Consider the following 24,935-nt stretch of genomic DNA (forward strand, 5'->3'; position numbering starts at 1 on the left):
TCATATTTTTCTCGCTTGATTTTATTCCATGTGAAGTCCAAGCAATCGTTAATATAATTATCATTATATAAAATTCTTAAAGAAAGGAAAGTTTGTAAATCAAGAAACAGAGAAAGAGAAAGAAAGAGAGAGAAAGCGATACGATTTTACACATATGAGTTGAGAGATGATGAAAACAATGCTCGTTTATTAATGAATCTGTTCGTGAAACTCATCTTTTCTATTGGTATTAGACTAACATCACTTAGATCTCACTGACATAACTTCGAAATAGACTCGCATATCGTTTTCGTATCTATAGAATGCAAGTATGCGAATGCTTTCGTGCACTTTCACATACATACATATGTACATACATATTAACTGAGAGTGGGAATAGGAACAGAAGGGATGTGTACTGAGATTTTACGTGGGCTCATAGAAATAGGATGCAAACGAGAATGCTTGTTAGTGAGACTACTCTCATACGAATCGTTCTCGTGGTTATTCTCCTTCTCTTTCTTGTTCTCTTTTATTGGGTAAGAGAGGGATAAAGGGAGAGAAAGAGAGAGAGAGAGAGAAAGACGAGGTCGATAGGTAGCATGGAGAATGTTTACTTATTACGAGTAAACACAATCCATCATTCCCTTTTATCAATCCTCTCTCAGCGTCGTTGAAAACTATCCTATATTGCAAAGATCCATATCGACGATTCTCTTAACAGTTTATTCTGATATATGTCAAATTAATATATTTTTACTTCGTAACAATAGTCCCTTTTTCATCCTCCTTTCTCTATTATCTTTATATTATTTTTATCCTCTTGTTTGTCATTTAATGTTCTGTCATTTAATTTTGTAAATATATATGTAGGTATCTACAGTTTATACGAATGAATATTAGATTGAAATTTATGGTAATAAAATCATATTATTTGATCTTTTTTTTTTTTTTTTTTTTTTTTTTATATATTTAAGAGCAATTGAATCAGTCGGACGAATTAACTAAAATTTGACTAAAATTTATATCTTCGTTCATGATAAAAAGTAAAAGAATCTTCTCTATGAAGAAGAATATGTTAGATTTTAAATATTTTAATTCGCTTACTTGAAAATTATATTTTACAAATTATAGAGATCATTAAAATTTTTTTTTATATAATATTGATATCATTTTAGAATATTATATCACTTTGTAATATATTTCATAGAAATAATAGATCGTTTTGAATTTTACGAAGAATTGAAGGATTGCTTCTTGAAGTACTCGATTATGTACAATGGCGACATTATCATAGGACGAGAGTATTGAAATAAAATAATTATATTTCTTTTGATTCAGAAAGTTGAGAGCTTTGTTATCGTCGATAATTCGATTCTAAAATCATAACAGTCACAATGATTGAAAGCAACAAGGAGATACAATTAATGGAATACATTTTCTTTTGTTGCTTTGAATTGCAGTTAAACGATTATCAGTGCTTCTCATAATTCAGTGATATCAATGAAAACACATTAAATTGTTTTGCGGATATCGCGAGGAACGATGACGGAATATTATTGAATCATTTTCCGAGTTATTCTTTTCGTTTTTGTTTTTTATTTTTTTTATTTTTTTCTATTTATAACCTTAATTATTGTTATATCATTCATGTCTTTAACAATTAATTAGGGATACGAGATAAACGTTATTAAAATATTGATCAATACTATGATTCATTATTTTCTTGGATTAATATTATTTTTATAAATTTTTTATAAATAGTATCCCCTACAAAGTGATATCCTTAGAACGAACATTTGTTTTTCATTCTAATCGTTGAAAATCGATAGGGTGTAAAACATTTAGGGTAAATTGTTCATAAATAAAAAGAAAAAAAAAATAAATAAATAAAACATGTCTCATAATTTTAAATGTTCCTCAGAGATTAATATCGATTTGTTCTATGAATGATTTTACTTTTTAGGATGTTCCCGTATAGAACGCTTGTTAAACACTTTTCTTATCACTTCGGTGTTGTTGTTAGACATTCGAATAATAATTCGAAAACCGTTCGTCGACTATCACGGAAACGAAGCTTATTCTGTTCATGCTCTCGCGTGTGGAAAATCACGAAAGTTGTATGTTCTAGTTTTGTTTACACGGATGGAAAAGGGTGGGCATATATGTGTGATAGTTGTGTGTATGTGTAATAGATGTGTAATAGTGCATATACATGTACAAAAGGTTACCACGTTAGTGGAACTTTCCGTGCGAGGTGAGAAACACTTTATCATGGACATCCTCCACGTTAGTAGAACACTATACATATATCCGAAAGTCTGCAGAGCCTCGGCCCATTACCGAATCTTTACGACGCTTCGTAGAACCCTGCACTCACGAGTATTGTATTTTTGCCCTCTTTTAATTGAAACATTAATCTTCCTTTCCTTTTGTCTTTTCTTTCTTCTTCACCGAAGTATACACGGATACGATATCCAATAAACTTTCTTTTGTTGCTTACCTTCCATTTTATTTTTCCGATCGTATTAATTAAAAGCTTATTAAATAATGTCAATCCATTAATCCTTTGAGACATTTTGAAAAGTCAACGGAACAGTCAACTTTCGGATGTGAAAAAAAAAAGACAGAGTTGTACATATTTTTAGTTAACGCATTAAAAAAAAAAAAAAAAAGAAAGAAAGAAGAATCATGGTAGAATGAATAATTCTCGATTTTACATGGATATTCATTTTTTACGAATTTCTTATCATGCGCTTTTAAGAGAGAGAGAGAGAGAGAGAGAGAGAGAGAGAGAGAGAGAGAGAGAGAGAGAGAGAGAGAGAGTAAAATTTGAGAATAAAAAAAGATGAATCTTGAGATCTATATCTCCTTGATTTTCGATAATTCAATTATGAAAAGTCTTGAAAAGAAATGAGACGATGTTATAAAAAAAAAAAAGAAAAAAAAAAAGATAGAAAGAAAAATATATATCGAATAATGCCACAGTGAAACATAATCGATGGGAAAGAATAGCCGAAGACTGATCGAGGCTTATCTCCCAAAAACTCAAATTTTGAGATTGAAACTGTACATCTTTCATTTCGTGCTAGGAAAGTATTATTTTATCAGCAGAAACATGATTCACATAAATTTTCATAGATAAGGATCAAAAATCAGCTTTCTCGAAAGGAGGATCTATTTTCTTCGCTGATCGGGCAAAACATTTTAGAGGTAAGCGTTATGACTTGAATTTGAAATAAACGAGAAGACCGACCCTTCTCCGTCCTATCCGAACCTTCCATTTCCGATAAATGTCAAATGTAGCGTGGATTCAGATCGATAGTCTTATCAACCATCACCGATCTTTCAAGTTGGAATATATTACAAGAATAAGAAGACAATCTTTTCTCTCTCGAATTTACAGATTATCAAGTTTTCAATGTTTTTATAATTAGAAAATGAATATTAAATAAAGACAAAGAAAAACGTCATTAACGTCCTCGTCATTTGAAAACATTTATTGATTGGAATAAAAATAAAAAGAGCATTCATCAAATGTATTTATTATAATTTAATTCCATCGAATTAATATGAAATTATACGAGTATGAAATATATTATGAGATTTCGTTAAGACGAAGATATAAAAATTATTTTTAGATATTCGACTTGCATCCATATATATATGTGTGTGTGTGTGTGTATGTGTGTACGCGTGCATATATATGCATATGTCATAAATGTTGAATATGAAATATCAGGCCAGATGAATAAAGTGGAAAGTTACTTTAAGCCGGTAAACGGTTCGATCGTTTCTACTCGTTTAACGTTGAACATCGATATCCTCTTTTCCGACGACAAAGGAGAGTCCTATTGCGGAAAGGGAGAAAGAAGGGTTGAGGGAGAGGGAGAATTGTGGGAAGCTGACGGTGACGAAGCCGAAGAGGGATGAGAACGACAAAAAGAGAGAGAATCAAGTACGGATATCGAATGAGAAACGCGACGACTTTCTCTTACGCTGAGCACAGTAACTTCTTTTCCACTCTGTGGAAAGTAACTCAGTAAGTTTAAGGGTGATTTCCATGGGAGGAGAAAAATCTGAATTTAAGCGAAGTAAGGATTCAAAGAAGAAAATCCAAAAATTTTAATTCTCCGCTTGATATTATCATATATAACTTAATAAGCAATTTATTGCATAAGATCATTTAAATATATTTTTATTTATCATACACTTAATCTTTCTTTATCATACGCTTAAAATATATTATAATATATTTTACTTATGCAATTTATTACGGAAGATCATTTAAAAATATATTTTTATTTGTCATACATTGGAAATATATTATCATATACTTAATACGCAATTTATTGAGTAAGATCATTAAAATATTTTTTATTTAATAGGAAAAAACGGAATACCTTCGTGTTATTCTTCTTTACAATTATTTCGATTTATCTTAGATAGGATCACGAATAACAAGTTAATCATATTTTCCGTCATTTTTCATCGAATCGTCGTTTGAATTCATAATAATGTTTTCTATTTTTTTATTATGCAGGTGTAAAGAACCTGGAAGATATTTGAAAGATCTACCGCCTACTGCAGTAATTATTTGCTTTCACAACGAAGCCTGGTCGGTTTTATTAAGGACAGTCCACTCGGTATTGGACAGATCACCGGATCAGCTGATACAAGAGATTATTCTCGTTGATGATTTCTCGGATATGCGTAAGTAATTAAAAAAAAAAAAAAAAAAAAAAAAACACAATTTTTTAAATATAATAAATCCTAATTAATCCCGTCTTATATTAAAGAAGATACTTATTAGTACGATATAATCGATAACGTCAATATACGTAGATATATAGAAATCAAATAATATTAAGATTAATATCGAGATGATACTGACGATGATAATAATGATCATGATGGTGATAATGATGTTGATGATGATGATGATGATGATGATGATGATGATAATAATAATATGTGATTATTAGAGTATTCTTGTTCAGTCGAACCGATCGTTAACTTCGCGTCACTCTATGGTTTCAGGATAGATCGATTAATTGCAATATATCTCTCTTTGGTACAGTCGAAACGTAACCACGCTTGATATGAATAGAATCGGATCTCCCTATATATATATATATAAACGAGAGAAAGAGAAAGATATATATATATATATATATATATATATATATATCTTTCTCTTTCTCTCGTTTCCTGCCTTTGTATATCCATTCCCGTATCATATTTCGATAGAAAATTTTTAAATGTCAATACGCATCGATCCCTATATGCTATCTGCTTTTCGTGAGATATAAAAGAAAGTTATTTTTTTTTTTTTCTTCTTTTTTCTTATTATTATTTTCTTTTTTTCTTTTTTTCTTTTGTTTCTTTACTTTTAGTGGTTCTACATTTTTTACATTTTTCCCCTTCATTCATTTGAATCGTTTTTTTCGCGTAATAAAAACTACAAAAGGGAAATCACAACATTGATGGTTTTTCGAGATCGTTGAAGATTAGAAATGTACGTCCTACATATATCTGTAGACAAAAACAGAAAGAGAGAGAGAGAGAGAGAGAGATAACGAGAGAAAAAAAACGAGTACGAAAATAGAAGAAAAGGAATTGATCGTGCTAGCAGTTTCGTTTAAAAGCTCGAGATAAGCTGCCTTAGTGACCGGAAGTGGGCTTCATAAACATACTCGCGTGGACTTTTGTATAGGGGAAACCAACGCGAACTTACGTAACCGTGATTACCGATAGGGACCAACTGATAATTTTATCATAGAAACGAGATAATAAAGTTCCTTCTCTCTCTTTCTCTCTTTCTCTCTCTCTCTCTCTCTCTCTCTCTCTCTCTATTTATCTATCTATCTATCTATCTATCTATCTATTTCTCTCTTTTTCTCTCTCTCTTTATTTTCTACGATTTCCATGCTACCGTCGTTCAATTGCACGTCACGAAAGCAGCAGCTTTGTTTTGAACACGCGAGTTGATTCGAAAAAAAGTTTTTTAAATAAAATTTCCTTCGAACTTTTTATATTTCACATTAAACGATCTATCGCGCGCTTTCCTTTTAATCTTATTAAAGTTTAAAACTTATCGACTTTGTCATTATTTTTAGATATATTTATAGAAAAAAGAAAAAAATAGGAGAAAGAGAGAGAAAGAGAGAGAGAGAGAGAGAGAGAGAGAGAGAGAGAGAAGGAAAGAAAAAAATTGAAGGAAAAGGGAAGAAAAAATAAAAAAAAAAAAAAAGAAAGAATAAATAAAAAAAAAAAAAAAGCAAAAATAAAAAAAAAATAAAAGGAACGTTAGAGGTAGTCAATCTTCTTTATTGTACCGCAGAAAAGGTATGGCATAAAAACGCATTTTACATTTACATCAAAATCCAATTTGTGTCAGTCCACGCAGGTGTGTGTTAATAAAATTTCCTCGTTTTTGTGCGTCATCATTTACATCATTCTGACGAGTCAGACGACAGAAAGACAAAAAAAAAAAAAAGAAGAAAGAAAAAATAGAAAATGGTATTGTTCAGAGAGCAAATTTTTCCTCGTTACGAAAGTGAAAAAAGAAAAGAATTAGGAGTGGGTATTGTAAGCCTTATCCATGTTTCTTTGGTTTCTTCTTCTTCCTCCTCTTCTTCTTCTTCTTCTTCTTCTTCTTCTTCCTCTTCTTCTTCTTCTTATTCGCTCAAAGATGCAAATGGTATGCGGGCTCAATGTAAGTTCAACCGCGTCGCGAACATTCCGAGGATTTTATCGATTTCCTTGGCCATTTCCATAGAGCAAACAGGAATGGAAGATAGCGCGCGGGTCACAACGATCCGCGAACGGAATCCCTTTATAAACCATATCCATAGTCAAGCGAGCTTAGACCGTGTAGATTTAGGATCACCATCCTGGCTCTCTTGCAAAGCTATTGTAACGTAGAATAAATCAAGGGACGTCCACTAATTACTTCGGCCTTCTGAAGCGCACTTCTGCGGTCACCCGTATCCTCATAAATCTAAATATCGTGTACGATCGTTGTATCTTTGTACGGTCAGTCTATGTTAGATATTAGGGTACAAAATCATTAAAATTTTTTTTATAAAATTTTATATATGTTCGAGTTCTTTTCATTATCTAAAGAAAACGTTTAAATCAAATATATTTTAATGAAATATAAACAGTTCGTCGGGAAAAAGGAAATATTATGTTCATTAATAGTGTATATAATGGAGTACCGATCTTTTTTTATCATCGAAATTAATATCTCATGAAAATGTAAAAAGGTTATTTAATTTTTTTTTTTTTTTTTTTTTTTTCTTACGAAAATAAAGAAAATATAGATAAGTTTCCGAATGAGAATATCGTTTTATAACTATTACATTTGATAGAAGTTCTCTAGACAAATCCAATTGTATGAATTTCAAAAAAATCGCAAATACTGTTTTTTTTTTTTTTTTTTTTTTTTTTTTCTTTTGTTCTTTTTTTTCATTTGCACAACAGTCTTTATGATTTATGAGTTAATATAATTTTTTATAAATATTACAATCTGTATTAAATCTTACAAAGACAACAATTCGACAAAATAATATTGCCTTTATTATACGCCATCAATACATATCATTAAATATTTTAGAACATATACCGAATTCCTGAGAAATATGTACATATTTCGAACAGTGTTGATTGTTTGAGTAGTTTCAATTTATTAACGTGTAAATAACCTGTTACATATACTCAATCGAAATGCGAAATTTAAATCGTAAATTGGAAAATATACGGCTAGACGCGTGTGTGCGTGCGTGCATCTAAAATAAATTTCAAATGAAAAGAAAAAATCTTTATTTCGTTTTCCATTGTATTTTTAATTAAATTCAATGAAACAGGATATCGAACAATAGAGAAATATTGGCTTTTTGAAACTTGTATTCGTTTTTTTTTTTCTTTCTTTGTTTTCTTTTGTTTCTCTTTTTGATAAAAGAAAAAAAAATGAAAGAAAGAAAGAAAGAAAGGAATAAAAAAAAAAAAGAAAAAAAAAAGAAAAAAAAAAGAAAAAAAAAATCATCGATCGATCGTTCGACAGCTCATCTGAAGCGGCAGTTGGAAGATTACATGATGAACTATCCAAAGGTGAAGATCATTCGTGCTCAAAAACGAGAAGGTTTGATCAGAGCTCGTCTACTTGGTGCATCCGCTGCCAAGGCACCGGTCCTCACTTATTTGGACAGTCACTGTGAGTGTACCGAAGGATGGCTCGAACCTCTTTTGGATCGAATCGCACGGGATCCAACGACGGTAGTTTGTCCTGTGATCGATGTTATCGATGACACTACACTCGAGTACCATTGGAGGGACTCAGGTGGTGTGAACGTCGGTGGGTTCGATTGGAATCTTCAGGTAAACCAATCCAGGCTTGACTTTAATTTAAGTAACGATTGCGCGAGAAGGAAACTGTCCGGATAAATCCGGAGATGGAAACGTGAGTAAGCGAAGTGAGATTCTCCGTTTCCTTTTCCTTTCAGAGACATTCGAAGGAATTTTAATTGGAAAACGTCGATTAAGACTGAGAACTGTATAACGTGAATTACCTCGTCTTTATCTTTCAGTAATATAATCTTTTCTTTTTTAAAAAAGAAACAAAAAGTAAGACAGATAGAAAGAAAGAAAGAAAGAAAGAAAGAAAGAAAAAGGAAACAAGTAAAAAGTTGGTACTTGAAATTCTCTTTCTTCCTTTCTTCTTTTTTCTTCTTTTCTTGTTTTTTTTTTCTTGTTTTTTTTTTCTTTTTTTTTTTTCATTTCGCGAAAGCGTCGTTATGCTAAATAGTCTGTCAAGTTTACGACCTTCTTTTCTGATTTTTAATCAGTTCAACTGGCACGCGGTACCGGAAAGGGAGAAGAAAAAGCATAAGAATCCAGCGGAGCCTGTTTGGTCGCCAACGATGGCGGGTGGTTTGTTCTCGATAGATCGTGATTTCTTTGAGAAACTCGGTACATATGACAGCGGATTCGATATCTGGGGCGGTGAGAATCTCGAGCTGTCCTTCAAGACTTGGATGTGCGGAGGTAATATCATTGTTTCGAATTTCAGATACGATCGATGTAAATCTTATCACACTTTGATTGATTATTGATTCGCGATATTAAAATGAAAGAAATTACTTATGTAAGTTGGAGTTTTAGTTTTGGCGGTCCCGAAAAAAAAAAAAGAAAGAAAAAAAAAATTTTTTTTTAAAAACTTAATACGAAGTAAACTGTCCTTTAGGCACATTGGAAATCGTGCCGTGTTCGCACGTGGGTCATATCTTCAGGAAGCGTTCCCCTTACAAGTGGCGTAGCGGCGTGAACGTGCTTAAGAGGAATAGCATAAGGTTGAGTGAAGTGTGGTTGGACGAGTACGCTAAGTACTACTACCAAAGGATAGGTCACGACAAGGTGAGCACTTCTCTTTTGCTGCTTGAATAACCTTTCTACCGCTCGGTTTTTAGCTTCTCTCTCTCTCTCTCTCTCTCCCTCTGTCTCTCTCTCTCTCTCTCTCTCTCTCTCTCCCTTCCTCCCATTTTCTCTTTCTTTCTCTATCTCTCCTTCTCTTTCTACTACTTTCTCGGTTTTCGTTTACGAGAAACTACGTGTGGCTGCTTAACTTCGTGAAATGTGACATACGAGTTCTCTCGAGGGTGACAATGCTTGCAAGATTTATCACGGATGTTTTTGCGGAAAGAGATTCCAAGTGAAATTGATGAAAATTTTATGAGACCGCATAGATCGTTGGTTTTTAATTTTTTCCTTTATTTAAAAAAAAAAAAAAAAAAAAAAAAAGGAAAGAAGAAGAAAAAAAAAAGAAAACGAAGAAATGAAATGAAAGAAAGAGAAAGAGAGAAAGATATAGTGTATACGTATATATATATATATATATATATATATATATATATATATATATATATATATATATATACATATATGAAACACAACGATATAAGCTATACAAGTGGTCGATGATGGAAAGGAGCATGACTCGGGACTTCTCGTAAAAAGGAAACCGTAAACGATCGAGGAAGGTTCGAGTAAAGATAACTCGCCTGTCTTGGCTTCTTCTACTCCTGGCTATAACGATTTATCGTTTATCGTCGATCTTCATTCGTTCCTTGTCTTCGGGCCTGCCACGATCGATGGGCCGAAGTGATCAAATAAAATGGATTGCGCCGGTAGTTCGAACTTCTTGACGACCAACGATGTACATACGTCTTCCGATTTTCACATTGACATCCTTTCTCGAGCGATAAATAAAAGAAGACAAGTGAAACGACAAAGGAGATTTCTCGATCATAATTCGTTATTGAACGTTTGCCACGATCGTTCGTCAAATTATGAATCGAATCGTAAAAAGATTATTTTCTAAATAACTATATAAAAAGGATTATTTTCTAAATAATATATATATATATATATATATATATATATATATGTAACATAACGATTATCTTGGTATTGATTATTGATGAGAAATTATAGAAATGAAAATACAAAATGTACTAAAACTTAAATTGATTGAGCCATGATATATAACGATTTAATCGCTCGATCGTCTTAGTCGATCGAGTATATAAAATTATCAACTAACAAGAATGTAAAACGATCTTATCATTTAATTTAAGAGCCCTCAAACTAACACCGTTTATTCGTATATTCATAATTCGAAAATACGCGGGATTAACTTTAATTAAAATCTTAGTCATCGCTGAAGTACCGTACAAGATCATCTGTTCTTCATCTTACTTTTGGAAGAGCTTTGGATTTTTGTTCATCGAAGTGTAAAGATCCTCCTTCTCTCTCTCTTCTTTCCCTTGTCCTCTCTCCCCTTGTATGTCCTCTTCCCTACAGTCTTTCTCTTTTCCTTTTTCTTCCTTCTTTTTCAGCCGAGTAAGCATCTCGGCAGGTAAACTTTTCGAACTTATGATTTACGATTTTTCAGGGTAACTATGGGGACGTATCGGAACGAAAAGCCCTGAGGAAAAAACTCGGATGCAAGTCGTTTAAGTGGTACCTAGACAACATTTACCCGGAACTCTTTATTCCAGGCGAAGCCGTAGCTTCTGGAGAGGTAAGATCTCCGATAGGATGTTTCTCGCGCTTTTCTTTTCTTCCTTTAGGTTTGTTAGGGGAGCATTCCTCTTTTCGATAGAGCAAAAGACGATAGATGATAGAAGAAGAAGAAGAAGAAGAAAAAAAAAAGAAGAAGAAGAAGAAGAAGAAGAAGACGAGATAGAGATGCTGACATCGTACCAATGCCAGGAAACAAACCCGTGGGAAAGGAAAAAGGACGAATGGTGTTTCCTGTAACAACGCCGCGATGTCTCTTTGATCCATCAAAGCGTCGAATTACAGTTCTCTCACAGAGAGACTTCTTCTTTCTCTTCTTCTTTTTCTTCTTCTTTTTCTTCTTTTTTTTTGTTTTTTTTCTTTCTTTCAGGTCAGACTGCTGCTGGACGCGTTTGCTTTTCGACTACTACTTTTCAACTTTCTTTCTTTTCCTTAAAACTTTTTGCATATTAAATTTCCCCTCTTGTTATCTTCACTAAAATTTATCGTACGTTTCTCCCTTTTGGAAATAAACACTTCTGTCTGTAATTACTATAGCGATTCTGAAGGCAACGTCTACCGTACTGTCAAACGTTAATTACTATCGTTCAACGCGTTTTACAGTACTGTGCGTTATTCTTTATGTATCTCTCTCTCTCTCTCTCTCTCTTTTTTTTTTTTTGACCAACCAATATCGTTTCGATTATAGCTCGTTTGTTTACTGGCTTGGCGGCGACTCGTAAGCCCGTGGCAAAATTCAAAAGCATTGTGTTCTACACATTGCCGGATATGTTTTAATCGAGTTTCTCGTTAATTAATTTACAGTCCTTTCTCTCTCTCTCTCTCTCTCTCTCTATATATATATATATATATATATATATATATGTATATATATATATGTATATATATATATCTATCTATCTTTATCTCTATCTATCTATCTATCTTTGTACGCCGAGGGCACTATTATCACGATGAAAATTCGTTTACGAAATCGGAGATGATAATTCACGTGTCGTATAACTTGCGACACGATCCCCCTGCAACAACGTCGATCGCACATTAAAGAGAGAAACGAAAGGGGGACGAATTACTGAAACTAAAAGCAAGTTAGGTAAAGTTATACGTTGTAAAAGTTACAATTAAAATGTTATTTATCGGTGTGAACTTAGACGGTAGGATTGTAATCAGATTAATTAACAACGGGCTTGCTAAGGAAACGAGAGAGGAAATAGTAGCGGAGTAAGGAAAAGCGGAGCGTTGTAATATCCGAAAGAAAACAAGACACTTTAGTAATTTCATTCGTTAATGAAATTTTCATTGAAATTCTTGTCTGATAATTCTTGTCCGATAATTTTTATTTATTATTCATTCGTATTAGATATTTTATTAATTTGTTAATGTCATTTATTCGATCAATTTTATTTATTATTCGAAATTCTATTTATTTGACGCCATAATCGAGATATCTTATAAGGAACGTTAAAAAAAAAAAGAAAAGAGAGAGAGAGAGAGAGAAAAAAAAAAGAAAAGAAAAATTGTCTTCTATCCTTGACGAACAAGAATCATCTTAGAAGTAAGTGGGTCCTCTTTATTGACACTTTCCGGGCGATGCACCAATTGACATGCAAATTTCGCGTCGGCTTTGGCCTTTCATCGATCACGAAGCAAACAGACTATATAATCGATTAGCCGCGTCTTCAATGGGCAAGGTAAATGTACTCGCATAGCTAGCGACGCTTCGTGGCTTTTGTTCCGTGCTCCTCCAATCCGATCAACTCGCGAGGTCCTCCTCTCGGTTCGTTACAACGTCCTGCGGGTGTAGGATTGTTAGTGGCAGAGGCGATGATTGATGCCGACGAGCTTGCGACACAGGAAACAATGGATTCGATTGGGAAACAATGCTTGGGTCGCCTCGATTGTCGAGGCAATTTCGATCGGGTTGGATGCGCGAGGCTTCTCCTAGTCCGACTTCCACGATCGGAAATCGATTCGTCCGCGATCAGCCATCAGGAATTCCCTTGGTTTTTAAAACGTAGAGAGAAGAAGAAATGTCGGTGTAAACTAGATAGCAACGTGTGTCTACTATCGAATCCGCTCGTGTGTTTATTGAACTTGTACGAACGCGAAGATATTCGACATTCGTCAATTGCCACTTGATATCGTTCGATTTGTCTCTAGAACGTATCGATATTGTCCAAGAGTCAATCTTTTATATATATCCGTCTTCTATATTAAAGGAAAGAAACGGATGAATATATCAATAACTGAATGACCGTGCCAAATGTTTGAAAGATTTATTATTTTACGATTCTTCTAGTATGTGCTTGATCAAAATCGAGATTATCGATATCCTCAAATGTGTAACCGTCTAAACCGATTTGATTTTGATTTCTCGCAGGAACTGTTCTAGCAATACAGTTTTAATTTCTCCCTCGTTACTAACGATCAGTCACGATCTTGATTTATATCCATACCACGGAGACACTCCTCTCGCATTCGTAATCGCTAAACGATCGATCTTGTATAACGCGTGTCATTTCGTTCAGTGAAATAGTAATGATTAAGCTATTTCGATTGACATCAAAGTCCAATAATACCTATCTATATTTTTCTAAATCGATTTAATGCTTAAATTAATAAAAAGAAACGTTTCTTTATCGATACCCTATTATTGTTCGGAAATTCGTCGAGCAATTTCCGTTTCGTTCTTATTGGCCAATGGAAAAGCGCGTCTTGAAAGCAATACGTCCGTCGATCGAACATGATAATAGAAGCCAACGGAATCCGGTGTGGAGTTGTGCGAATGGTATCGAGCGTTATTTTATCCCTCTTTCCCCCATCTATCCCCGCTCCCGCCCCATCATTTTTCTTTTTTTTTTTTTTTCTTTTCTTTTCTTTCCTTTCCTTTCCTTCCCTTTCCTTTCTCTTTTCTTCTCTTCTCTGGTATCCAACATCCGACGTATTTCGAAGCGTTATATAGAATAGGGAACGCGTTCTCCAATATTTTTCCTAGAGACAGCAAGAGTGTGGATAGCGAGTTGAAGGTAGGTGAGACGAAAAGGGTTGGAAGGATAGGTGGGGAGGAATGAAGGGTGGAAGAGTGGGTGGGAGGGAGGTTGGGAAGTGGTTGTAAAGGATAAACGATAAAAAGGAAGAAGAGATTAAAGAATGAGCAGATATATTCAGGAAAAAGCATTGCACGCGGCTTCTCGCTACGTTCCGGAATGTCTCGACATGCAAAATAACAATTTCCATGCTCGAAAGGCACGAAGCCGCCGACCCCGTCATTCCTTTTATCCTTTTCTCTTCGTCCTCCTCCTCCTCCTCCTCCTCCTCTTCTTCTTCTTCTTCTTCTTCTTCCTCTTCCTCTTCTTCCTTGTCGTCACTCTCGTCCTCTTTGCTTCGAAAGAGCAAATCTTTTCCTTTTTCTTCTTTTTCCGTTTTTTTTTACGTGCCATAAACTCCTCACCATCCCCGATTCTCATCGCGATCCTGAGTCCCCTTTCCTTCTAATCCATCCTTTCGTCTCTCTCTCTCTCTCTTTCTCTCTCTTTCTCTCTCTTTCTCTCCCTCTCTTTCTCTCTCTCTCTCTCTCTCTCCCTCTCCCTCTTTCGTTTCTTTTTCTTTTTTGGTCAAAGGGAAGCGCCGATCTTCCACTAAATCACGTTGACGCCTCTTCTCGCGCATCGGTGAGACGACCGTCGCATGCTAGGATGGATAAATGGGGTGGCAAGGGGTGGAAAGGATTTATAGTAGTCGCTGCTCGACGAGCCTGTCCAGAAATCGTGCACAGCGTGAATAATTTCCATTGCACGTGTTACGCTTCGTACGTGAGCCTCGACAAACGAGACGAGGTTTAGTCGGTAGGCGAAGGTGAGAAGAGGAGGGGGGAGGTAAATGCGATTTTCGAGTCGTTTCGAACGTTCTCTCTCTCTCTCTCTCTCTCTCTCTCTCTCTTTTTTCTTTTCCACCTTTTTTGTGTGCCTCGTGCAACGCAACTTCCTCGCGTTTCGACACCGGCGAGACAACCTTCCGAGCAAACGTTTGAAATTATTAGATCGTATAGCGTTCGATATTGATTCTTTTATTTCTCATTTCTTGTTCTTTTTTCTCGTTCTTTTCTTTCTTTCTTTCTTTCTTTCTTCCTTTTTTTTTTTCTTTTTTGAACTCCAACGTGAAAAATTATTTTTAAATTGTCTCTTCGTCTTCGTCGAAATTTTCTTGGATAAATCGTGAAAGGAAACGGTCTTTTCTTTTTTTTTTTTTCTTTTTTTTTTTTTTTTTTTTTTCTTTACATTGACGTCGAAAGATCAACGCTCTTCGCATTGAGAAATTCTCGCACGTCCGGCAGGCTGGAAAAAGGTTGTGATAGAGAGTTGGTGGGACAGCCTCGGGTTATTTCAAAATCTCTTTTCGTTTGCCCGAATCGGACCGTAGCCGAGAATCCCTGACCGTGTCTTGAAAATTTCAAGAAACTATCGGATGAGTTAGCGATAAGTCACTTAGTTTTTATTTTAGTTTAAAACCAATGACGAATGCGACTACGACGACTAAAACTACGACTATGACTACAACTACTAAGACCACGACTACGACGACTATGACTATAACTAGGACGACAAAGACGATGACGACGACGACGAAAGAACGAAGAAGAGGAAGAAGAAGTAGGAGGAGCAGGCATGATATGAAAAGAGAAAAAGTAGAAGGTAGAGAGTGCCCGAGGTAGACGGAGAAAAAGGAGAGAAAGATGAAGATGCTCGCATTTGAAACTGCAACGACCACAGAATTCTTGCGTGTCAGTAAAATCAGGACTGCTGACCGAGCTTCGTGACTGAATGCATTTTACGTAGACACGTAGATACTTAGATACGTATGTGCATGCGTGTATATGTGTGTGTGTGTGTGTGTGTGTGTGTGCGCGCGCACACATTCATGATACACACGTTTGCGCGCGCTCGCTCGCGAGGATTTCTTTCGACGTAAAGTTCGGGGGCTTCGTTTTCTCGTTGCCGATTTGGTTTCAGCTTCCGCTTGAAAAATGAGACAGTTCGATCGTACGGCCATGTAGTCCTGACTTTTTCCCAATTTCTTTCTCTATTTCTCTCTCTCTCTCTCTCTCTCTCTCTCTCTCTCTCTCTCTCTCTCTCTCTCTCTCTATCTCTCTATGTCTCTATGTCTCTCTATCTTTGTCTCTAGTTCTCCTTCCTTTTCTTTATTTCTTTTTTTCTTCCAGTATCCCCTGTACTCGGAATAAAAAAGCACCGGCGAAGGCAAAAAATGAGAAAAGGGGAGGCGATAAAAATGTCGAGCGCATTTTCATTCGATCCCTCTACTATCTTCGTTAACTCGGTGCGACAGCGTAATTTTTATAAGGCGACTAGAGAAGAACGAATATTTATCGCACGATGTTGTAAACATTCTTCCCTTAAGCGCACTTAGTTTGCATTCTTTCTTTTTGAAATGATAATTCACATGGGACTCGCTTGGAAAATGAGAAATTTCTTTTTCTTTTTTCTTTTTTTTTTCCCTCTCTACCCCCCCCCCTCCCCCGCCGCCGCCCCCCCCTCCCCATTTTTATTTCACTGACAAAGCTATGCATACACGATTGATATCATTCGTGCTTTTATCTTTTTTCTTCTCTCTTTTTTTTTTCTTTTTGTCTTATTTTATTCTTGTCTTTTTTTTTTTTTCTTTCTTTCTTTCAGATATTTTTTCGAGAATTACTTGGATATATCATGATAAGAATAATCGTTATATTTTTGTATCGTTTATAATATTTTGTTTGATTTTATTTCAGGAATACCGAATGAAATCTTTCTTTGTCTCTCTCTCTCTCTCTCTCTCTCTCTCTCTCTCTCTCTATCTATCTCTCTCTCTCTCTTTCTCACTCTCTTTCTGTTCCATAGATACGTTGAATTGAACTAATCGTTACTAATGATGTTAATAATGATATTAATCCTAGAGATATAATCGTACTAACATTAAACGACGGCAGGTACGTAATCTTGGAGAAGGAGGCAACACCTGCTTGGATTCCCCGGCACGAAAGGCTGATTTGCATAAGGCAGCCGGACTTTACCCGTGCCATCGACAAGGAGGAAATCAGGTAGAATGGATATACCAGCTGAACGAATTTTCGTCTTCCATCGAAATACTCGTCTTTTATGAAAACTCGCCGTTTCTCTTCTATATTTTTTTCACGTCGTTCGTATTCTTGTATCTGAGGAAAAAAAAAAAAGCTACGATCTCGCATCTTTGTCTCGATTTGATTCGATTTGAAAAGAAAACAAACTTCTCGTTTATTTTTCCAATTTTTGTTTTTTTTTCTTCTCTTTTAATTCGTACAAAGGAAAAATAATAATGAACAAATGGAATACTCGAATCGACAAGATGCATGATATCGTTGTTTAATCGTCGATCTATAACGTAGTAACAATGTTATTGTATATAACCTTTGCATACTGCACGATCTTATGTGATCTATGTTTGTTTGTTTCTCTCTCTCTCTCTCTCTCTTTCTCTCTTTCTCTTTCTCTCTCTCTCTCTCTCTCTCTCTCTCTCTCTCTCTCTCTCTCTCTTCCATGCTGTACTTTCCAACGAATGGAAGGAGGACCAAGGAAAGTTAGCTTAGGGATACGCTTATGTGTTTTAGTCGTAAGAAAATGGAAGAATAAAAAATGATAATAAAATAGCGATCGTACGATCAAAGACACATATGTCAATTATGTGAAAGAAAAAGAAAGTAAGAAACAAAAAAATCAAAAAAATTTTGTATCGAATTGTTAAACGCAGATAAGACAGCTCGCTAGCGGAATATGTATAGACTCGCCAGGAAAACCGGAAGACCTGCACCAGGCCGTGGGCTTATATCCTTGTCACCGACAAGGCGGCAATCAGGTACACGAATCTGGACACGTCGCGATACAAAGGGGAAAAACAAATAACAACGAATTAGTATTTCGGGGCACGCGGTGTCTTACTAACTCCTATCTCGTATTTTTAGTTTCGGGGGTATATGTGTGATTAGTTAATGTTTTTTTTTTTCTATTATTATTATTATTATTATTATTATTATTATTATTATTATTATTATTATTATTAACTCTGTTGGTGGTGTCGGTATTTAAAAAAAAATTGTTGTTTTTATCGTAAATTTATATAAAAAAAAAAAAAAAAAAAAAAAAAAAAAAAAAAAAAAAAAAAAAAAAAAAAAAAAAGAAAAGGACGAACAAAAAGAAACGAGAAAAAAAAAGAAAATGAAGAAGAAGATCGTCGGAAACAGATTTTCTAATTTTCTTTTCAATTCATAATAACACGAAGAATAAGAATATGAAAGAAGGAAATAAATGAAAGAATAAAGAGAGGACACGTCCGTTAGATCGTCGTTAATCTTGGCTCGTTTAACGTAATTAGTAACGTCGCTAATCTGGTACGGGTGCTCATCAATCGTCGTACCTCCTGTCGGTGCGACGATCTATAACAGCATTCTCTGTTGGCGTAGCTATCCATTTCCTGTCGTCGTTTATAATTTCTGAACGATCGATGTAAAGGGGAATTCTCGTTGTAATTTTGAATGGTAGTACCAGCGCGAATGACGTTTCCTTCTTTAAATGATATCGAAGAAGTAAGATATAAAATGAAGTAATAAAATATAAAAAAGAAGAAAAAAGAAAATAAATCAATAAATCAATAAATAAAGTAATAAGAAATGAAAACAAAAGATAGAAAAGCTTTTGAAAATCTTTAATCTTCGTCTCATCTTTTATTATTATTGTTAGTTCGATAACGTAAGCTTTTTTTTTTTTTTTTTTTTTTTTTTTTTTTTTTTTTTTCTTTATATATAATTTTTGTAAAAGATAATGCATACCGGAACATTTTGTTCCCTTTACTTTTCTTAATTCTTCTAATCTTTTAACGGTAAACGGAATGGATTACGGTCCGACAAATCTTTTCTTGGATGATCGTAGAATGTACAATTTCGTTCGCGCCCTACTTACTTGCGTAACTTTTGAGAATTATGTATTTTAACTATTCGTTTTTTTTTTCCTTTTTATTCTCTTTCTCTCCCCTCCCTCCCTCCCCCCCCCCCTCTCTCTCTCTCTCTCTCACTCACTCTCTTTCTCTCTCTGCAAATCTCCAACTCTTTTCTTAGTGTGCACCCACGTGTTCTTGCTTTTCGTCAAGTCGCCAGTTTGTTATTAACGACAGCCGTAGAAAACTCTTGCTACTGGATCTTTTTCCATAGTGTCGAATAAAAAAGCTCTCATTCGTGTTTAACAATTTCAACGAATACGGCCTCGCTATACAATTGCCAAAACAATTAGTCGTAACTTAATGGAATGCGATCCGTACAATTTAATATTTCCCTTTCTTCATTTCAAACGTAAACGTTTACGATTACGTATTTTACATTTTAACGAATTTATTTTACCAATTTGGAATTAATGAAAGTCCTTTCATTATCAATTCTATAGTAAATCTTCAATTTTCATATTTAAAAGAAGGGAAGAAAAAAAAAAATGAGAAAAATATGTTTAAAAAAAAAAAAAAAAAGAAAAGGAGAGAACTTTTATACTTTTTCTATTTCTTTTGCAATTTCTTCTTACTATTTTTTTCCTTTTTTTGGTTTTCTTTGTTTGTTTTTTTTTTTTTTTTTTTTTTTTTTTTTTTTCTTGTAACTACCGACAACAATGTCCACGTATAAACGCGTTATTAATTAATAATTGTACGACGAACGGCTCGTCGACGATCAAATGTGCAATCTCGTTAGCGAAATTATATTGTCGCGCACGCATAATGATATTTGCCGACACATTTCCTTTCTATCCACGAAGCATAGAGAGTGTGACGCATGGCTAATAACATCTCGGTATAATGCATGCTTGCCACGATTTCTTGCTTCTCGTTATCCCAAAAGCTTGTAAATTCTAATTGTTTCTATTGTACTTACTCTCTTCCTCATCCCTATCTGTCTCTCTTTCTCTCTCTCTCTCTCATTCTCTCTCTCTCATTCTCTCTCTCTCTCTCTCTCTCTCTCTCTCTCTTTCTCTTTCTCTCTCTTTTTCGTTTTCTCTTTTTTTTTGTCTATTTTTATCTCTGTGTATCATGTACGTAAATTAAAATGATTCCGACAACGATATAAAATATCAATTGCTATGGTATACATTAACATATCAATTTCTTTTTCCTTTTTTATATATTTTTTTCTTTTTTTTTTTTTTTTTATGTTTAATCTTGTTCCAAACGCAATATACTTTCTAAAGGAAAATCCCTGTCGTACTTTCGATGGTACATCGCCTTTGAAGAAGAACTCGACATTTCCGGGAATTCGTACGCTCGTTTTACCGAAGTTCCATTCCAATCGGTTGGAATTGCACAAACGGAAACTGAACGTAGGGGCTCGTGTAAATCGATGCAATTTCGAGGACCATCGGATTCGATTATCGACGATTGGTACTGATTAGCAACGCTTTGACGTTGTACTTCGTAATCCGACTTCATACGAAAGGAAAAAGTAAATCTACCAGAGAGAAAGGAATACCCGCATGTTAACGCTATTTCTCTTAGTGTTAATTTTCAAACTCGTTTTTTCAAAGAAGCTAATTTCTTTATCAAAAAGTTGACAGTATCGTCGACAATATATATATATATATATATATATATATATTTCATCAGCTACAAAGTGAATGTATATAAATTCAAAACTTTTTTCGTTGTTGGAATCATTGTGCTTTTGTTTTATCAGCACTAACAAATCTTTCGCTTTTCGATTCTGGATAATATCTATCGGATTGGTTTTTAACATTGATCCTTTGTCGCAGTACTGGATGTTGAGCAAGATCGGTGAAATCCGTAGAGACGAATCCTGTCTGGATTACAGCGGCCAGGATGTCATTCTTTATCCTTGTCACGGGAGTAAAGGAAATCAACAATGGATTTATAATTCTCAGGTATAATTTTCTTTTATTTTTTGTTTCTTTTCTTTTTTTTTCTTTCTTTTTTTCTTCGAGCTTATTACGATATTAAAAAGGAAAAAAAAAAAAAAAGAAATAAATCTACTCTTTTACTTTTCTGTACGATGCGATTTCTTTCAGAATACTTTTTGAAAATTTATGATTGATTCTATTATTTATGTTTTAGACGAAGCAGATCAGGCACGGTAGTAGCGACAAATGTTTGGCAATCACCGAAAGCAAGCAACGATTGCTGATGGAGGAATGTTCGCCGTCTGAACCCCGGCAGAGGTGGTCCTTCGAGAACTACGATCCCTCGAAGCTGTGATATCGCGCGTACTCCCGTCGTCGATCCAACGTTCCACTTCAATTTCCCAAACAAGTCGTCCCATTTCTCTACGGACAAAAATTTTCCGTTGGCAAGACTCGCTTCGGAAGATAGGCACATATTTTATGCTGCGACGTACAATACAAGAATTTATAAATTGAAATTAACGATCGGCGTTCAAACAAAAATCGTTGAAATAGTTTTTTAGAAATTAGAAATTTGTCTTCGACTTTTTTCTCTCTCTCTCTCTCTCTCTCTCTATCTATCTATCTATCTATCTATCTTTTTCTCTATCTATCTTTTTTTATTTTCTTTTTTGATTTTTGTTTTTGTACTTCGTTTTCTTTCTTTCTTTTTTTTTTTTTTTTCTTTTTTCTAAGAACTCATTGCGAATCATCGAGATACAAACAATTTTTATTTCATAATGTTAGCGTTAATCGATTCTCGATGATTTTCAATAAGCAAATAATTTACATTAATGATGAAATGTGTGTATGTGTATGTGTATTTTTAATGAACGACGAATATGAAAAGAGAGAAATGATATTTTACAATGCGACGACCTCGATAATACGAATTTCGCTTGTCGGAATATTCGTTCTTGCCTTGAACGACGCGTATACGAAAATTTTGAGAGACAACGTACATAGAAAAGTCGTTAGATTCTTCTTGTATTTCATTCGATTCGAAGGATGCGTCTGATTTGAACGTAAGAGATATTATTGTACGTAGATCGACGAGCGTCCATCGATCGTTCATCGAGGTAGACGCAAAGAAAAAAAAAAAAAATATATATATATATATATATATATATATATATATATATTGAAAAAAAAACAAAAAAAAAAGGAAAAAAGAAGTAAAAATAAAAAATAAACATTCCAAGTTTAGTAGTCCGAACAAGTTTATAGACAGTTTCAAGGGGGACATTTCTAATGTCGTGCGCGTGCGAGTTGTTCGTTCTTTATTTTTATTTTATTTTTTTGTTTTGTTTTGTATTTTTTCATTTATCTTCCTAAAAAGAAAGAATGAAATATGTTGTGCGATAATAATAGAGGAAAAAGGCACGAGCGATTTATGTATATTTATTGTAAAATAATATTCTACTTCGATGATGCCAGCTCGTGTAGATCGTCACATAATTAATTCTAAGAATAATTATTATCCGGATCGTGACGATCTTCAAGAAGATTTCTCTCGTATAGGTCATATGTTTTAATATTAAGAACACGTTTTGCGCCTAACGAGATTATATTGAAATTCCATTTGCGATTGCGATTCGCGAATACTTTGCGTGCCAACGAAATCGTGAATACCGTTTGCCCCGATAACATATTCTCGAACATGCCATTTTCCAAGTAAACGGTAGAATCATGAGCGATCGTCCGTGATTTGATAGGTTCGTTTTCTCTTTCTTTTTTTTCTTTTTTTTCCTTTTTTTTTTTTTTTTTATTGTATGCGTGTATAAAATTTTCATCTAAACAATAAGAAATCATACGTTTAGAATCAACTACAAACCAATTACATATCCCGCGATCTCGTTTTCATTCGTCAGAATTGGGTAGAAACGATATCGTTCTTACATATCGATTTTTATATAATTTAAAAAAACAATAACGAGCGTTTAAACCTTTATACTACACATCCAACAAAAATGTTCATTAACTATCGTAAATTATAACTCCGTATGTCGTTCAAGAGACAATATTTTAAGATTCATCGAGGATAACTTTCGAGAGAAGGATCGTATTTACGATTTCGAGGATTATCGGTCGTAATACTTAGCGATACGAAGTATGTATGCGTATTATTATTGTGGATGTATGAGTGCGTGTGAAAAAATTAACCGAAGAAAAGGGGTCAAGTAAATGCATTTATAAGAATAATGACTTAAGAGGATGTTAAGGGAGAAAAAAAAAAGAATGGAAGAAGAAAAGAAAAAAAAAAAAAAGAGTGAAAGAAAGAAAGAGAAAGAGTGCGCGAGTATCGCCCGTGTTCGTCCGATTTTTGGCGAGTGCTTAATTATATCTAAGTAATTAGTAATTTCTCCATGGTAGTCGTGACGAAAACTTTTTCATTCGCTTCATCCGAGAAAAAGAAAAAAAGAAGAAAAAGGAAAAAAAAAAAAAAGAAAAATAAAGAAAAGAAAAGTAAAAGAGAGGAGAAAAAAAGAAAAGGAGAATAATTCGTAAAGTCGCACGGACCATTTTCATCGATAAAGTGCGACTTCAATCGGTCGTAAGGTTTTAAATAATTTTAAATAAAAAAGGAATAAAAAGTAGAGTTATTTCTTTTTGTACGAGATATAACAAAAGGGCCGACATGTAAATGGATTGATTGTGCGTGTAATTCAAAAGACATTTATATACAGATAGATATATACATATATTATATATATATACATAAAGTATATGTATATGTATATATATTATACATACGACATTTTCTACATTTGGTAAGGATGTTGCATATCGCGTTAGATGAAAAAGTTATAACAAAAAGACAAGAAAATATATAGAACATATTTGAACGTTGCGACGAAGCTCGTCTTCCTTCGATACGATCTACGTCACGCGGATATAAATATTAAATATCGAACGTGCCTTATTTCGTGTATATATAAATATGAATATTGAATTAATATTATTATTCATCATCTACGAAACGTCTATATCACATAACCCTCTTGCAAAGTATTTGTGTTGAATAAAGTCGATGTGTTGTGTTTTATGTTATTACTAACGTATATCGATCATCGTTATCATCGCCATCGTCATCGTTATCGTCTCAATGTTATCGTGCCAGTCATCATAGCACATTCTCGTCTTCTTTGTCCACAAATACACAAGCGATTATTAAGACCGATGCATTTAATCGATCATTTTGACGTAACAACATATCTATTTGCGTGTAAAAAAAAAAAAAAAAAAGAAAAAAAGAAAAAGAAAAGTAAGAAGAATGGAAGAGCACATGCGAGGGAATTAACGATAAATGTAATCAATGACGATCTTTTCTTAGTAAAGAAATCATCTAATTGTCCTAAAATGTAGATATATATATGTAAATATATCCTCACTTTTCAAAATAATCGATCGCCTCGGACGATATTAAGGATCGTCATTCCATATAGATCGTATAAGAAGGTAGAAGTTTATATTTTGAAAAGATCATCTTCCAATAACAAAAAAATCCTCTCCGAAATGATTTTTCTTATCCTTTTGCTAGTCCATCGTTGTTCGAACGAAGGCCATCTATCGAGGTGGCTGCTACGGAAACGAGAATGAAATCGCTCGTTATTCTCGCGCAAGCGTCGTCGTTGTCGTCGACGTCGACGACGACAACGACGACAACGACGACATTCTCCCTCGACGTATTCTCTAAGGCGATTCAACGTTCAACTCCATGATTCTATGGTACAACAAACTCGATATATCGCATTATCTATTCTTCCTTGCATGTTTATTTCAAAATATTTATATTTATCGCTTTGATGATAGATCTAAAAAATTTATCATCTCTTCCCAACTTCAATCGTTGTTTTTTTTTTTATTATTTTCCTCAAGCATCTGATAACAAACTCGATCTATTTTTAATTTTCTTTATTTTCT

General features: G+C 34.2%; 1 protein-coding gene and 1 long non-coding RNA gene across 14 annotated transcripts in view; one reads left to right on the forward strand and one right to left on the reverse strand.

Moving 5' to 3' along the window:
• The window catches only part of LOC124952367 (putative polypeptide N-acetylgalactosaminyltransferase 9), a 176,885-nt gene extending 152,823 nt beyond the window's left edge, over positions 1 to 24,062 (forward strand). For 12 of the 13 annotated variants that reach the window (XM_047502113.1, XM_047502115.1, XM_047502121.1 and 9 more), the window contains 8 exons: positions 4,523 to 4,692; positions 8,048 to 8,361; positions 8,829 to 9,027; positions 9,227 to 9,396; positions 10,934 to 11,062; positions 17,042 to 17,152; positions 20,868 to 20,996; positions 21,187 to 24,062. In XM_047502113.1, coding sequence (XP_047358069.1) covers positions 4,523 to 4,692; positions 8,048 to 8,361; positions 8,829 to 9,027; positions 9,227 to 9,396; positions 10,934 to 11,062; positions 17,042 to 17,152; positions 20,868 to 20,996; positions 21,187 to 21,327 — 1,363 coding nt within the window. In that variant the 3' untranslated portion in view covers positions 21,328 to 24,062. Of the gene's footprint in view, positions 1 to 4,522; positions 4,693 to 8,047; positions 8,362 to 8,828; positions 9,028 to 9,226; positions 9,397 to 10,933; positions 11,063 to 17,041; positions 17,153 to 17,838; positions 17,944 to 20,867; positions 20,997 to 21,186 lie in introns of all 13 variants that reach the window. The other variant, XM_047502125.1, reaches the window with a different exon arrangement.
• On the reverse strand, positions 19,651 to 24,918 carry LOC124952373. Its single transcript, XR_007101876.1, has 3 exons — positions 24,404 to 24,918; positions 24,071 to 24,227; positions 19,651 to 21,395 (listed from the first exon to the last, which is right to left on the reverse strand). It is a non-coding gene; the product is annotated as an uncharacterized LOC124952373 (long non-coding RNA).
• Positions 24,919 to 24,935: the final 17 nt, after the last annotated feature.

Source organism: Vespa velutina, chromosome 10 (assembly GCF_912470025.1).
Source record: "Vespa velutina chromosome 10, iVesVel2.1, whole genome shotgun sequence".
Classification (NCBI taxonomy): domain Eukaryota; kingdom Metazoa; phylum Arthropoda; class Insecta; order Hymenoptera; family Vespidae; genus Vespa; species Vespa velutina.